General features: G+C 39.5%; 3 protein-coding genes across 3 annotated transcripts; 2 read left to right on the forward strand and 1 right to left on the reverse strand.

Moving 5' to 3' along the window:
- Positions 1-11,649: 11,649 nt before the first annotated feature.
- On the forward strand, positions 11,650-12,409 carry EAF01_000849 (uncharacterized protein; the record flags this gene model as incomplete). The annotated part of the gene is made up of 3 exons (XM_038909099.1): positions 11,650-11,933; positions 12,020-12,177; positions 12,243-12,409. The coding sequence occupies 3 exons, from the start codon at positions 11,650-11,652 to the stop codon at positions 12,407-12,409; spliced, it is 609 nt and encodes a 202-aa protein (XP_038776005.1).
- Positions 12,410-13,517: 1,108 nt separating this feature from the next.
- EAF01_000850 (uncharacterized protein) lies at positions 13,518-14,549 on the forward strand (the record flags this gene model as incomplete). Its single annotated transcript, XM_038909100.1, has 2 exons — positions 13,518-14,168; positions 14,274-14,549. 2 exons carry the CDS (start codon positions 13,518-13,520, stop codon positions 14,547-14,549), a joined length of 927 nt encoding a protein of 308 aa, XP_038776006.1.
- A 104-nt stretch (positions 14,550-14,653) lies between these two features.
- On the reverse strand, positions 14,654-16,965 carry EAF01_000851 (uncharacterized protein). The gene is made up of 6 exons (XM_038909101.1): positions 16,682-16,965; positions 16,397-16,632; positions 16,141-16,342; positions 15,615-15,815; positions 15,156-15,560; positions 14,654-15,087 (listed from the first exon to the last, which is right to left on the reverse strand). The coding sequence occupies exons 1-6, from the start codon at positions 16,772-16,774 to the stop codon at positions 14,719-14,721; spliced, it is 1,506 nt and encodes a 501-aa protein (XP_038776007.1). The 5' UTR covers positions 16,775-16,965; the 3' UTR covers positions 14,654-14,718.
- Between the last annotated feature and the right edge of the window lie 215 nt (positions 16,966-17,180).

The raw sequence follows: 17,180 nt of genomic DNA on the forward strand, positions 1-17,180 counted from the left end.
TGGGGAAGTATCTTCTAATAGATGCTGTAGTAAATGTGGAAAACCAGGTTATAATTCAAGAACTTGTTAAAATAATGTAATAGATCCTAAATTATTAGATTCTTAATAGTTTCAATCAATTGATATAATGGTTGTTGAATAATCTGTATTTGAAAGTATGAATTGAGGTGAAAGTGGCCCACATGCTGATATGGCTCATATGCTGATAAATTACGTTATATAGTATTTCAAAAGCAAACAATTATTAGTTTAGTGCTTATTACAAGTATTATATTAATATCCTTAAAATAGTATAATCGACTTACAATTTGTATTTCTTATACACAACCAAGAACAACATAGTATTCAATATTATAGGATTATAAATAAACGATATATTTATTATTATTAATAATAAATTTATAGATTATAAATAAAAAGAACTCTATAACACTAAATTTATAATGAAAAAGTATAAAACATTTATACTAAATATATTATTCAAGTTCAATAACGGATTAATTATTCAACAAGATAATAATATGATTTACTTTAATCAAATGAATTAATACAAAAACTTATATCTAATTAAATCAGAATCATTTGATATACAAAAAATATACAAAAAATACACAAAAAACTAAGAAAATTTGTAACAACAAAGAATCAATATATTATATAATATACTTGAGAAGTATATATCACAACAATATATCAATCAGAAATAACTTTTGATCTATCTTATACTATATAAACTATCAATCTGTTACGACGGCATCCAACATACCGTATCACATGATCAAGAAGTCACGGGATTTAGTGTTACGGAGGTACCCGCACCGCAACATGGATTATAAGATAAACCTAAGGCCTTGGTGTTGGGACCTACGAAAACAGCACTGTAGGGACAGTTGAATTAAAGGGTAACTAAAGATAGCGGTAACCGAATAAATAAGCAGTGATTAAAAGATAGGTACCTATCTTTTATTGGCACCTACCCCACAGTAGGCACAGGTTGCACAACGGTTACAGATTAGCTAGTAAGCACAGGTTAAATAAGCGGTAGCCTTACCAGGTCACGAGGACAAGTGTCACGTGAAGGAAAGTCGATTCGACTTGTCGACTCGAGTAGTCGAGTAGACTTGACGATTCGATCAAAGTACGAAGGTCTATATAAGGGAATGGGTTTCATTACAATGTAGAGCTTCGTGCTCAAGAACAATCATTAGTTTCATTACTATAGTTACGAGAATTGCAACCAGTTACAACCTTATTGAATTCCTACTTGAAGTCTAGTCTAAACCACCTCGAGAGAACTCTAGACACTTCCACGTGACCCTAGAGGCAGCTCCCGTAACACTTTGAGCACCCTTTCTGCTTTAAGTACCGATTCAATACCAACCGCCAGTATGGCAGCCAACAGTTCTTCCAGAAGCCAACAGGCCCCAGCAAGCAACTTCGATGATGTCGAAATGACTGATGCTCCCAAGGAGATCACCATCAACGAAACACTCAAGATTGCCTTACCAGACAAGTACCAAGGAAGTCGACAGGAACTCGACACCTTCCTATTACAACTTGAAATCTATTTTAGATTCAACCAAGACAAGTTCACCGAAAAGGAATCTAAGAGTATTTGGGCCGTGTCATACCTCAGAGGCGAGGCAGGCAAATGGATTCAGCCATACCTGCGCGACTATTTCGAGCATGACGACAGGGAACGCATGCAACCCACAAGAACCATCTTCGACAGTTTCGAAGGATTCAAGACAGAAATCCGTAGGATCTTCGGAAACTCCAATGAGTTAGAGGTAGCGGAAGAGAAGATCTTCAACCTCAAACAGACAGGATCGGCATTGAAGTATGCTACGGAGTTCCGAAGATATGCGGGGACAACTAAATGGGATAAGGTCGCCATCATGAGTCATTACCGTAAAGGACTCAAACCAGAAGTACGTTTGGAACTTGATAGGGAAGGGGAGGACGATGACTTGAACGGACTAATCAAAAGCTCCATCGATGCCGATGACCGCCTATACAGGTACAAACAAACCCAACGATCATACAAGCCTCAGACAAATCATAGGCAAGGGCGCTACCGCAAGAATGAGGGTAGACCACGTTACAGTACACAGAGTTACGGGGACCCCATGGAACTAGACGCCACGCACCACAGGAACGGGAATGATGATCCAGAGAAAAGACGAAGGCGAGAAAACAACTTATGCTTTGAATGTGGAAAAGCAGGGCACCGGGCAGCGGATTGCCGAAGTAAGAAGACAGGAGGAAAGAAAGGCAACTTCAAACCCAAGTTCGGCAAAGGCCAACTTAACGCTACCTTTGTATCCCAGGAACATCCAGCTAAGACCGAAGAAACTGAGACCTTCACCAGTGAAGAATTCCGGAAATTATTGGATGAGTTACCGCGAAACCAAGAGGGTATGAATGCAGTAGACTTGTGGGAACAGGAGTACTACCGAACCCCATCACCGTCGGTAACGGAAGAATGTATTAAGGAAGAGATACCAGCAGATCACGCGATGATGAGCTGGACTGCTTGCTATGATGAATTCTGCGGAATCCATCGATCAGATAAAGAAGCAACCGGATGGTTCCCCAAGAAAAGAAAGACAAGAAACCAACAATCCAACGAAACAGACAAAAAACAAGTTACCCAGCAATTGAATGCTACAGGACAAGCAGGACAGATATACTGCAAGGTCAAAATAAACGGACAAATACAGCAAGCCATGATAGATTCAGGGGCTACAGGAAACTTTATTGCACCAGAAGCTGCAAAGTACTTGGGAGTTCCACTCCAGAAGAAACAAAAACCCTACCAATTGCAGTTAGTTGACGGACAACTAGCAGGATCTGACGGGAACGTTTCACAGGAGACACGACCAGTACAAATGAACATAACCCAACATTCAGAGGTTATACAGCTTGACGTTGTGCCATTGGGCCAACAACAGATCATCTTAGGGATGCCATGGTTGAAGGCACACAATCCTAAGATAGATTGGTCACAAGAGACAGTGACATTCGATCAGTGCAAGAACGGTCACAAGGACACGTTCAAGGCGTCCGCGAGACGGAACACGCGCCAAGGGGAGTTGAACGCGAACAATCCCGGCGACGTAGGACACCCAGTCCAGGGTCCTCCATTAAGAGCGAAGGCCAGTACACCTCCTCTACAAATGCAGAAGCCAACGACACGGCAGGAAATCGCAATCAAGGCAGAAGAGCCTATGATACCAGAACAGTACAAGAAATACGAACATGTGTTCAAGGAACCAGAGAACCATGAGGCTTTACCAGAACACAAGCCATGGGATCACGAGATAATATTGGAGGAAGGCAAGATGCCTGTGCACACCCCAATTTACTCAATGTCAGCCGATGAGCTAAAGACGCTCAGGGAATATATCGATGACAATTTGGCCAAGGGATGGATCAGGGAATCCACGTCCCAAGTGGCAAGTCCAACTATGTGGGTACCCAAGAAGGATGGTACTAAGAGACTAGTTGTGGACTACAGAAAGCTCAACACGCTTACCAAGAAGGATCGATATCCACTTCCATTAGCTACGGAATTAAGAGATCGATTAGGCGGAGCTACCATATTCACCAAGATGGACCTGCGCAACGGGTACCATTTGATCAGAATGAAGGAAGGCGAGGAATGGAAAACCGCTTTTAAGACAAGATACGGGCTATACGAATATCAAGTTATGCCCTTCGGGCTAACTAACGCACCAGCTACTTTCATGAGACTTATGAACAATGTACTGTCGCAATATTTGGACACCTGTTGTATATGCTACTTGGACGACATCCTAGTATATTCAAACAACGAGGTCCAACACATCAAAGATGTCAGCAACATTCTTGAAAGTTTAGCCAAAGCCGATTTGCTATGTAAACCAAGCAAATGTGAATTCCACGTTACGGAAACAGAGTTCCTAGGATTCACCGTATCAAGCCAAGGGCTCAAGATGAGCAAGGATAAGGTCAAGGCAGTACTTGAGTGGAAGCAGCCAAATACAATTAAAGAATTACAGTCCTTTCTAGGATTTGTCAACTTTTACCGAAGGTTTATTAGAGGATATTCAGGGATTACAACATCCTTAACCAACCTAACCAAGAAGGATCAAGGAAGTTTCGAATGGACCACCAAGGCACAGGAGTCATTCGATACACTCAAACAAGCAGTAGCAAAAGAACCAATACTGTTAACATTCGATCCTGAGAAGCCAATCATAGTGGAAACGGATTCCTCAGATTTCGCTATAGGCGCAGTTTTGAGCCAACCAGGCCAGAATGAGAAATGACAACCAATCGCATTCTACTCTCGAAAACTGTCACCAGCCGAATTAAATTATGAAATATACGACAAAGAATTACTGGCAATAGTCGATGCATTTAGAGAATGGCGAGTTTATTTGGAAGGATCAAAATACCCAGTACAAGTGTACACAGATCATAAGAACTTGGTTTACTTCACCACAACGAAGCAGTTAAACAGACGACAGGTCAGATGGTCGGAGACCATGGCCAATTACAATTTCAAGATTTCATATGTTAAAGGATCAGAAAATGCTAGAGCCGACGCTCTTAGCCGAAAACCAGAATACCAAGAAAATAAGTCGTACGAATCATACGCAATATTCAAGAAAGAAGGCGAATCACTGGTTTACAATGCACCACAGCTTGCAGCTACTCATATATTGGAAGACAACCATCTAAAAAACCAAATACAATCACATTACGACAAGGATGCTACAGCTATACGCATACGCAAGGCAATAGAACCAGGATTCACAATAGAAAACGAAACCATATACTTTCATGGGAAAGTATACATTCCGAGTCAAATGACCAAGGAATTTGTGACGGAACAACATGGGTTACCGGCACACGGACATCAAGGAATTGCAAGGACGTTTGCAAGAATCCGGGAAATCAGTTATTTCCCACGAATGAGAACAATAGTTGAAGAAGTTGTTGGAAGTTGCGACACCTGCATACGAAACAAGTCATCACGACATGCTCCGTATGGTCAGCTCCAGACCCCAGACATGCCTTCTCAGCCATGGAAGTCCATTACATGGGACTTTGTGGTTAAACTACCACTCTCAAAAGATCCTACTACAGGCATTGAGTACGACGCAATACTCAATATAGTAGACAGGCTAACGAAATTTGCATATATGATACCATTCAAGGAAACATGGGATGTTGAGCAACTAGCATATGTGTTCCTTAGGATCATAGTAAGCATACACGGAGTACCAGATGAGATAATCTCGGACAGAGACAAGCTCTTTACCTCGAAATTCTGGGCTACCTTATTAGCACTCATGGGTATTAAGAGAAAGCTATCAACAGCCTTCCACCCACAGACAGATGGTCAGACAGAAAGGACCAATCAGACAATGGAAGCATATCTTAGATGCTATGTAAATTATCGACAAGACAATTGGGTAGAACTATTACCTATGGCTCAGTTCGCATATAACACATCGGAAACGGAAACCACAAAGATAACACCAGCACGCGCTAACTTTGGATTCAATCCTAAAGCATACCAAACACCGATACCACAAGAAGTTAATGCCGAATCAGCAATAATACAAGTCGAACAACTAAAAGATTTACAAGAGCAGTTCGCTCTTGATCTAAGATTCATATCATCCAGAACGGCAGCGTACTACAATACGAAACGTAGTATGGAACCTACGCTTAAAGAGGGGGATAAAGTTTATTTGCTACGACGAAACATCAAAACCAAAAGACCAAGCAATAAACTCGACCACAGGAAACTAGGACCATTCAAGATTGATAAGGTAATAGGAACAGTTAATTATCAATTGAAATTACCAGACACGATGAATATTCACCCAGTATTCCACATATCCTTGCTCGAACCAGCACCACCAGGAGCGCCTAATGCGCCATTTACGGAAATCGAACCAGTTAACCCAGAAGCCATATACGACGTTGAAACAATACTAGATTGCAAATATGTCAGAAGCAAGGTCAAGTATTTGATCAAATGGTTGGATTACCCACACTCAGAAAACACATGGGAACTTAAGAAGGATCTCAGCTGCCCTGAGAAACTACAGGCATTCCACCTGAAGTACCCACATCTGCCAACAAAGCCTCGAGCTCAGCGTCAGACAACGGAGGCAACGAAGGGTCGAAGAAGTCGAAGGAAGAAGAACCACTAGGAACAGGCGCGCCTGCCTTTTCCTTTTCCAGTTTTTCATTTTCGACTTTCTCTTTCTCCAACCTTTCATTCTCCTCAGCCAGGTCAAGTTCCTCCAGCGTACGAAGATCGCGGCGAATCATTTCTTTTTCACGCTTGCGAAGGAATTCCTGTTGACGACGTAAACGAAGAATGCGAGCCGTCAATTCTTGAGATTTAGCAGACAGAACTTGCGACTCAGCAAAAGCCTTCTCCTCCTCCAGGCGAAGTTGCTCTTGCTGTCGCTCCAGAGCATCATATTGAGAGGGCATTGCGGGCCCAGGATGACAACGACCTTTCTTGAAACGAATACACGCGGAACAACGTTTCGACAGATCCTCGTCCACGAAACAATCACGACCAGTTTGAAGGCACAAAGCACAAGGTTCACGTTTGCTACCAGAACGGGCGACACGATTAGATAAAAAAGCGGGATCATGAATAGAGGTTGTTCGTGTAGGAGGCATAATGAAGAAAGAATAACACTCATTTAAAATGTATAGTTAGGTGGGGAGACCCCGCTATATAGACGCTTGGGACAAGCGCTAGTCTAGGAAGGGGATAGTGTTACGGAGGTACCCGCACCGCAACATGGATTATAAGATAAACCTAAGGCCTTGGTGTTGGGACCTACGAAAACAGCACTGTAGGGACAGTTGAATTAAAGGGTAACTAAAGATAGCGGTAACCGAATAAATAAGCAGTGATTAAAAGATAGGTACCTATCTTTTATTGGCACCTACCCCACAGTAGGCACAGGTTGCACAACGGTTACAGATTAGCTAGTAAGCACAGGTTAAATAAGCGGTAGCCTTACCAGGTCACGAGGACAAGTGTCACGTGAAGGAAAGTCGATTCGACTTGTCGACTCGAGTAGTCGAGTAGACTTGACGATTCGATCAAAGTACGAAGGTCTATATAAGGGAATGGGTTTCATTACAATGTAGAGCTTCGTGCTCAAGAACAATCATTAGTTTCATTACTATAGTTACGAGAATTGCAACCAGTTACAACCTTATTGAATTCCTACTTGAAGTCTAGTCTAAACCACCTCGAGAGAACTCTAGACACTTCCACGTGACCCTAGAGGCAGCTCCCGTAACATTTAGGGACTCCCACTGGATCCCATTGCTCCCACCTGATAGGATACGATGGGATCAATGAGACAATAAAGAATAAAGGTCTATATAAGGGAATAGGTTTTATTATAATGTAAAGCTTTGTGCTTAAGAACAATCATTAATTTCATTATTATAATTACAAGAATTACAATTAGTTATAACCTTATTGAATTTCTATTTAAAGTTTAATCTAAACCACCTTGAGAGAATTCTAGACACTTCTACATAACCCTAGAGGCAGCTCCCGTAACACAATCTTAAAGGAAAAGATACTAATTCTCTTAATAAACATATTTAATAATAGATTGACAATTCGAAAAGAGGTCTACAATTTGTCCTACTCAATATGAATTCTTTAAAACTGATTGTATTCATTAATATATTCTTTACTAATAATAAAGATTTATTCTTTTAGATTAAATATATTATTGTTTTAATGAATAAATACAATAAAGCTAATATTATCTATTGATTATTTATTAAATATAAAAAAATCACTAAAAATGTATTAGTATTAGAACTCTACACTATAATTTTAGGTTTTAATATTAATATAATAATTAAAAACATAATCAACAAGATCTTCCCAAATTATAAGATCTTACTAATTATATACATCAACTTTAAATCATTTTATAACTATCTTATAAAACTCGGAATTACTAATAAAAAGAGACTAATAATTAATATAATAACGATTTGAGAGGTGTATAAGAAATAAAAGATTATAGAGATTAAATAGATTAATAAAGACTTTAATCCTACAAATATAATAACTAAATTCAAGCTGTATCAAGCCTTAAAAGATTTGATTGATAACAATACTATAAAGATTAAGGTCATAGAATAGGTTGAAAGAGATTAGAAGGACGAGTGATTATATAGACAAAAGAGGTATTAACTAAAAGGATACAATCCAGTGATTTTAAAGAATTATTAGTATTAAAATAAGGATTATATAACTATGTTAGTGTTGATGTTAGTATCTTTCGATATTACAACAATATGTTTCGTAACCCTAGCTTTTAGAACCTCAAGTAATATAATAATAATATGAACCATAATACTATATTGACTTCACCATCCCCATGGTGATACCAACACATTCAATTGTTAAGTTCTATATCATAATTCATTGAAAGAAAAAGGAAGTAGCCTATATCGAATAATTATAGTTGATATGTAAAGTGAAGAAATGGAATCAATAATATAATCTTCAATTCATTATATTTTAATATAAATTCTATATTAATATAATTAGAATGATTATTTACAATTAATAGCTAATATCCTTTACCTGTTTTTAAATATGTATAATATTGAAAGACTTTTGTAAGTTAATTAAGTCCAAAAGTATTAAATAATTATTCATTATTTGAAACTTTGAAATAAATTTGATCTTTTATATCCACCTTATCAACTCATATATCTTATAGATCATTTGATTCCTCTTTATAGATCAAAATAAATAAAAGAACTATACTATCAGTAGCTATACATACTAAAAAGATAATAAACTCTTTCAATTCATCTTATTTAATTTTTGTAACTCTATCTCTTTTATATATATTAATATTTATTATCCTTTTTATAATTCTTCTAAAATTAATCAGAAACCTTTTCTTATTCTAATTGTATATATTTTTCAATATAATATTATATTTTATAATCGCTTTTGCTAATTAGATAAATAAAAAAGAAAGATTAACAAAAGCTTTTTTAAATAATATAAATTAATAATAATATAAAATAGTATTAATAAGATTATAAAAGTATTCAAATATATTTATATTATTAACCTTGATATATAAATTATTAATATAATAAAGATATTAATTTTGAATACAATTTTTATACTACTTGACGAAGTTAACTATTCAGTTCTTCCCTATATAATACCCTCTTATCTCTTCTACTAAATTCCTAATTATAATACTTGTAGAAGGTATAAATCTTTATATTAACTTATTAATCTAATCTAATAAAGCCTCCTTTTATTCTAATAAAAAATATTAATATACATTGATATAATCTATCTTACAAAAAATAGTTTTGCCTTTATACCATTTTAAGAATGTAATATAATCGACTCTATATAAATAAGCTATCTAAATATATGTTACGGGAGCTGCCTCTAGGGTCACGTGGAAGTGTCTAGAGTTCTCTCGAGGTGGTTTAGACTAAACTTCAAGTAGGAATTCAATAAGGTTGGTAACTGGTTGCAATTCTCGTAACTATAGTAATGAAACTAATGATTGTTCTTGAGCACGAAGCTCTACATTGTAATGAAATCCCATTCCCTTATATAGACCTTCGTACTGTACTGGAGCGTTCAGGACCTAGAGAGGTCCTGGACCTTTGGTCTGTATGGACCTACATTCCGTTATGCCTGTCATGCAGGGTCCATCACGTGCTAAGAGTCATGTGACGCGGTACCGAGGATGGACCGGCGTAACAATATATTTAGGATATTCTTAGCCTTTAATATAATCTAGTACAAACTCCATATAGCTTTTTGAAGACATATTATCACGATATTTAGATAATGATATTGATATTTTTGAAAGCTAAAAAAGCGTACACGATACAGGGACGTGCACGATATAGGGATATCGATTAGCTAGCTTGACGTTGTGACACGCTCTCACGATGATTTGGCTCAGAATCTTGTTTGGAAGAAAGAATGGAGATAGATGTCCAAATGAAAATGGGTTGAAGTGGATTGAATCGAAAATGTTTACTTCCTCTGCATTACTTTAGCTTCCGGATAGCACTACAGGATACTGCTAAGCAATGCATGAGCTATGTGGAGCTTCACGTTTTCTCAATATAGGGTAACCTTATGTAGGGGATCTTCTTGGCTAAGAAAAATTTCGCCCCCTTCCCTTGTCCTTGCTGTCGATCTCGGCGTTTTCCACTTCTCTTCACCTCTTTCACCTCCGTTGTTCAACCACTACCTCTAAGTAGGTACCTCTACTCTCTCGGCAGTTGAAGATATACACAGAACGCCATTCAATTATTTGAGTTTGTACGACTCACCGACTTAATGGATCACCGTGATCTAGACCAAGTATTTCAAAGATACGAGATGTACAGACAGAACTATCTATCGCGTTACGGCAAAACTCCCCATCGGACTTCCGTATTGGGAAGTTGGAAGTCCAAGCAAAAAAGTTACGATGATGTTGTATTGCATCACAATCAAATTTCCATTGCTTTTTCTCCACACAGCCACCACCATCCATCCTCCTTATGTTTCTTGAATCCTTAACGTTTCAAAAAATCGGATTCGTCCGAACAAGTTGCATCAAAAGCAATTTTTCGTCTCATAATGATTGATATGTTGGCAAAGCACTTAATATCAAGTTGAGATACCCACTTCAAAGGGTATCAAAGCACCAATATCCTGGCTATCAACATTTCTTAGCCCCGCCAAAACATATCAAAACGGTCTAAAGGAGTGGGAAACGGGAGTTGGTGTACCGAGTTGAATCCATTTGTACCAATCGCATCTTGAGAATGTTTTTGCAACTCTACAATGAGCGTCGAGCATGCGCTTTGTTCTTCTCCCCAGATATATTGTATAATTCGTCTTAACGTCTGTTGTCCTTCATCTCTGACCTGGGATCGTGCCGTCGGGGAAGTTTCCTATGATGTTTATTCCCCGTCTGATGCTTCTGATACTCATGCGAAGCTAGTACACCTGCAGCTGGTCGAAGTACCTATTCAAGCTGTAGTCTTGATAGCGCATTGAGGAAAAAGCTCGGCGTAGAGGTCTAGTGATCACATACATAGTTGAACATCCATTGACATACCGGTACTGTACCCCGTATTGAAGGGTAATCCTTGCTGAATTGGTTTTCACGAGGGGTTTTGTGTAGCTCACCATCACCATTTCACCTCGGAACTTCTACTTTTTCAATAGCAGAAATGTTGTTATACCCTTCATCTGGTGTGCAATAGCAGGTGTATTGCATACTTCGATATTTGGTAAGTTTCATCTTGACTGGCTGACAAGCATCAGTATACTATTATCGGCTTGAAACTTCATCCCAAGGCCTCCTAAGAATTAAGCATATGCTATGATCTGACGGCATTCTCCACAAAAATAAAAAACGTTCCTAATTGCCGGGTTCGACTTTGACGATATAAAGTCAGAATATTCTCCATTCAACACAACTTTTCTCATCACTGATGATCATCTACACATTCTTTTACTTATCCATTCATTAGTTCATCCATCTTTATTAAACTAACATCATTCGTTGTAAAAAATATTAATAAACCAATTTCAAAATGAAGACCTCAACTCAACAACTCTTGTCCATTCTCCTCCTTCCTCCCTCCGTCTTTGCCGCTCCAACAGGTTCCATCGAAGCTAGAGCATGCTCAGACGTAACGGTCATCTTTGCCCGTGGAACGACTGAGATTGGAACTCTTGGTACTGTAGTCGGACCACCTTTCCTCTCCGCTCTCAAATCTGCTCTTGGGTCATCTTCAGTCACCATGAATGGTGTCAACTATCCAGCAGATATTCCAGGCTTTTTGCAAGGAGGTGATCCTACTGGCAGTAAGACTATGTATGTTTTTTCTCTTCTTCTGAAACTTCAGTGCCACTGTGACTAGTTACTTTCCTCTTCAAATATTTAATAACACGTCACGACAGGGCCTCAATGGTCACATCAACCTTATCCAGCTGCCCAGACACAAAAGTCGTCATCTCTGGTTACTCACAAGGCGGTCAACTCGTACACAATGCCGCCAAACTTTTACCAGCCGACACAACAGCTAAAATCAGCTCTGCCGTTATCTTCGGTGACCCAGGTTCGTCCCAACCACTTTGCATATTTCGCACATGGCATGAATTCTAAAACTAACGCAATAACCAGATAATGGAGATGCAGTCCAAGGTGTCTCGGCCGATAAAACAGATATCATATGTCACGCCGGAGATAACATCTGTCAAGGCGGAAGCTTGATCTTGATGGCTCATTTGACTTATGGAATGGATACGATGGCAGCAGCTGCATTTGTTAAGAAGGCAGCCGGATTGTGAGAGATTTGGCATGAGTCAGACGACGATTCGCGGTGCGCATTGGATTGGTTGGAGTTTCTTGGAGTGATATGGTACGACATGGGTAGTCTTTCGTTCTCGAAATTAGGCATGGAGTCTTGAGTTTTTGACATGGAAGGGCTTGTCTGGTACATTTTGCTTCTTCTTCTTCTTCTTCTTCTTTTTTTCCTGTTGGACTTTTCCTTGCTCTTCTTTTCCTGTTAGGCAAATATCACTTCAATTGGGATGAGCTATTTCAATTATAGAGATTTTTATCAAGCGGGATTGGATTGATTGGGCCAGTAGGATTCATTTATCTTCTGCTTCCTTGCTTGCATGTTAGCTTTTTTTTATAACACAAACCAAATAACAAAAGGCTGGTTCGAAAATAACTTCAAATTTGAAATGTGATTTCATGTAAATTGTTCACGACTTGTGATTTGAGCTATTTCCTTCAGTAATGAATAGAAGAGAAGATACACGGACAAGGTTATTTATCTCATCTACATATCAAAGATGTGCAAATTGAAGAACATATAAGGAGACGAGTTTTGCTGGATTTGAAGTATTAGATATAATCCCTTCATCTCGTAATAATCCAGACTGTCTACTACCTACTATTTATCCTCATAGATACACTATTCAGGTACTTACACTCACTATCTTGCATCTCTGTATATCTTGTTCACTATTTTTAATATCTAATTACTATCTTTTATTCTTCACATCAATTGTGCAAATCTAGTTGCCTCTTCTGATACCTCAAGTTCCACCCCCCTTCATTCCCCCGCTTAATTCGCTATCCCTCTATTTACAATATATGTGACAATCCCGAAATATCAGAAGCTATGATATCGATTAATACGGTACAGTGATTTTGGCAGAAGAAATGTGTAACCTTGTCCATAGAGATTTGATATGAATACGTGATTAACAGTAATAAGTTTGGAAATCTCGTGTGATATTTTATCGGTCTATTTGAGATAGTTAGATACGATAATAAATCATCAATAATATAGCTCTCCCCAGGATATCCACAAGTACAAAGGTCATTGAAGATAAAATAAGAAATTAGGTGCTGTAGGTTAATTGCTCTCATCACATTACCAGGATGTCCGACCCTGAATTCCACCCCGCTACCCCGCTATCTCCCTCACAAACAAATCCCACTCCTCACCCTAAAGAAATCTCCCCTCGTACCCAAATGCCCAACACCATTTCAAGAATGTCCCCAAACCTCGAAATCGCAACCTTTACTCCCTCCTCCGCCCTCCGAGCGCTCAAATCCGGCGCGCAACGCATAGAACTATGCGCGCACAAAGATAGAGATGGATTGACGCCTGATATGGATGATTTCTCGAGTGTATACTCTGCACTCCATTTCCAGAATGAGAAAACTGACGACGAGAAGATCTACGAGAAAGAAGAAAAAGAAAAAGGAGAAATCAATATAATGATTCGACCTGTGGATAATAGTTGTCTGGGAATAGGATCCAATGATAATTTCAGGGTGGGAGATGAAGTGTTTGAGGAGATGAAGGGGGAGATTAGGAGGTTTAGAGAATTGGGGGGGAGGGGGTTTGTTTTTGGGATTTTGATGGATGAGGGGGAAGCAGGAAAGGGATTGGTGGTTGATAGGGAGAGGTGTGCTGAGTTAATTGGGATTGCGAGGGAGGGGAAGGACGGGGAGAATGTGAGGTGTACGTTTCATCGGGCGTTTGATCGGATTGAGAGTGTGAGGATGGAGGAGGAATTGGAGGTGGTGAGTTTTGATTCTTTGGTTTTACCTTTGCTTTGGAGCTATATTCGGGAATTGTTTTGGCTTTCGTAAAATTGCTGGGTGAGAAGAATGGCCTGATAAATTTAGCTCATAAATCTAAACTTCACATCTCTCCTCACATCTGGAGGCGCTCCCACTTCGGTTCAAGGAGTTGTGCAACTCCAAAAATTGGTACAGCAAGCAGCGGGTAGGATCGATATCATTGTAGGAGGCGGTGTACGCAGTAGAAACCTCGAAGAGTTGATGGAAGAAACAGGAGCGAGATGGTTCCATAGTAGTGCTGTGATAGGAGACGGAGAAGATGTAGATGGCGAGGAGGTAGAGAAAATGAGGTATATCTTAGAGGGTACGAGAGTTGATTAAAAATGGCTTGGTGATATGGCTGTAGGGTCTGATGGTATGATTTCACGTTCAAATCTTTTAAAAGGGGCGTAGAAGTATTTGGGGGTTGACAAAGCCCTCCAAAATAATTTATCTGGAGCATTTCAGACAAAACCGCCTTCCTTCTTCACATACAATAATATCCATGTTACTACCTTCTTCCCAACCTATACTTCCCAATCACCAATTCTTCATTCATTCGCATAAAATCAAATGTTCTGGCTTCTTCCTTATCCAGCTGCACGATCTCAGCTCTAGTGCGCCCATTATTGAGTTCTGAAAAGGGTAACCACAAAGAAGTGAAGACCCATTTATCAATGCCAACATATCTTAGGTTTGAATCCCTTCTCTGATTCTTCGCATGTTCTTGGAACGTAGTAAAGATCCTCTTAGCGAGACTAAATGTATCCTCTTTACACGTTGTAACTTGTGAGCGCTTACCACTAATAGTTACTGTGGCGCAAGAGAACATCAGAATACGAAGCTTTGAGAGCTGGAGAAGTGTATCGCGATGTTGATCCTAAGGTTTTCATTCAATTCTCATACGTCTCAATACCAACGCATATTCATCCTGAAAGTGATACGTACCCAGTTAATCCACATAATTCCCAGCTCCTCCCACTGATATGAAGGCTCATCCCAAGAAGCCTCGTAGATCTGGTTCATACAACTTTCTTCACCTGAAATCAATAATTGACGCCACTTGAAGTGCATAATCAGAGTCAAGACTTCACCGAGGCTTGAAGAGCCAGGTGCTCGCGATTGAATTGTACTGTCGAGAGTTGCTTGAAGCTCTCGCAGGGTCGTTTTATTCCATGAATCTTTCATCGTAATTAAGTGATGAAGTAATTTTACGACTTCTTGACTGACAAATTCTACAGAAACTCTCTGGAGAGCAGTAATGCCATCAAATAACTCCAGTTGTATAGTTTCATATGGCTCCCAGTAATTTTCTTCAATACATGGGTCGTTCAATAGTCGTAATGTACGAAGCTTCGTTACATCTGAAAGTTTTGATAATCACCACTGCTTCCAGTCGTATTTCACGTCCATGAAAGGGGACTGATGGTACATCCCTTTTCCCAATATGAGATCTCGCAAGTTCAATCGTAGATCTGGCTTTCCAATCGCTCGTCTCAGAATGTCGAATTCTGCGAAAATATCCAAGAATAAATTGTTTGTGGTTTCGCTTCCCGTGAGGTCTTCTAGATCGAGACCTAGTGCCGTAACAGTAGGTATACCATCGTTCTATGTGATATGAGCTATCTATGTATCAAATGACTCGATAAAGAAAATGATGACAAGAACGTCTTTACGGGACAACAGCTAAGGATCGAAAAAGAGTGGAAGAGAAGTCTCTCCACATAGCGGCACGCATGAATGAATTGCATAGCAATCTCGCACTTCAAGATCCGGAGATCCTCTTCATTGACCTGAAGTTAACCTAATACCCCAATGATAATCCAAGTTTAGCTACTCTGATTTCAATGAGAGGTAGATTCTAAAGTCAAGGCAGAGTAAACCGAATATTGAGGAGGGTAATTTCTACAAACGTTATTATCTTCACACTTACAAAAAGAATGCCGGCAATGCTCGTGCCCAGAACGTCCATGTCACCCTTCAGGCTCCTCAAATCTAGGCTATGCAGGTTTCTGAAATTTGGAAGTTCTGGCGGCTGATAAAGGCTCCGAAAACGGGTTGCATTCTTCGATAGATCGAGACAGATATCCCTGATGTTATCGAGATGGAAATGAGCTGCGAAGCCAGGAACCGTGCTAATAGTGAATCAGATCAGTCTATCAACCATAGAGATATCAAATGCCAAGTACGTAATGGAACAGCTTTCGAGATTTGGCATGTTGTCTAAACACCTGGAAAGGCAAGCCTGGATAGCCGCTCCAACAAAATCAGGGTCTAATCGACGTGTGTGACGGAGATGGGTCTCAACAGGAAGTTGGGAGATGGCCCCTAATTGTCGATTATTCCACTGAAGTTCATCTCCATCTGTAAATTCTGGTAAAACAATCTCCCGGTAAAGCGCAGGTCTGAAGATTTCATTGAGTGTCTTGATACTTGTTCAGCATTATTTCTACATTTCAATTTGATGAATTCACCTTGGATGTAAGACATAAGGTAGTCAGAGTCGTCTTTGGTAATCGCTGATCAGCAAGTAACATCCACAATTCGAGAGGAAGATAGCTTTTCATCGTTTTAAAGGATCGAGAAAACAAATGATGGTAGCAGGTTGCCGGTCAGATGCTCATTAATGGACCACAAATGGCCTGCTCAGCCAGTTACAATGATTAAAAAAGCAAGATATTGTTGTGAATGGCTGATGTGAGTATCTTTTAGCGGCCAGTAATTGTTATCACCACGTTATTTTGCAGGTTCTCGTATCTTGGTGGGAGAAGGACAAACGCAGAGGTCGTGGAGATTTTGTTTGGTTGCTGCCTCGAATTAGGCCAGCTTTTAGACCCCTGTCACTCCCGCTGACCAATCAGAATTCTCAATGTTTGACGACGACCAATGGCCCGCGATTGCACCAGTGCCCCCATTAACCGCGCGTTAAACACTCATTCGGGTGCGAGACCTTTTCACCTGTGTCAAGTGAAA

Source organism: Botrytis porri (genome assembly GCF_014898465.1).
Source record: "Botrytis porri strain MUCL 3234 chromosome Unknown BPOR_001, whole genome shotgun sequence".
In the NCBI taxonomy this organism is placed as follows: domain Eukaryota; kingdom Fungi; phylum Ascomycota; class Leotiomycetes; order Helotiales; family Sclerotiniaceae; genus Botrytis; species Botrytis porri.

What these genes read in the sequence shown, in the direction of transcription:
- EAF01_000851 (XM_038909101.1), bottom strand. Translation starts at nt 16,774, where the DNA reads ATGAAAAGCTATCTTCCTCTCGAATTGTGGATGTTACTTGCTGATCAG. An exon ending in CCTTATGTCTTACATCCAAG is followed by an intron (nt 16,633 to 16,681) that starts GTGAATTCATCA and finishes ACAAGTATCAAG; the next exon opens with ACACTCAATGAAATCTTCAG. An exon ending in GAATTATGTGGATTAACTGG is followed by an intron (nt 15,088 to 15,155) that starts GTACGTATCACT and finishes TGAAAACCTTAG; the next exon opens with GATCAACATCGCGATACACT.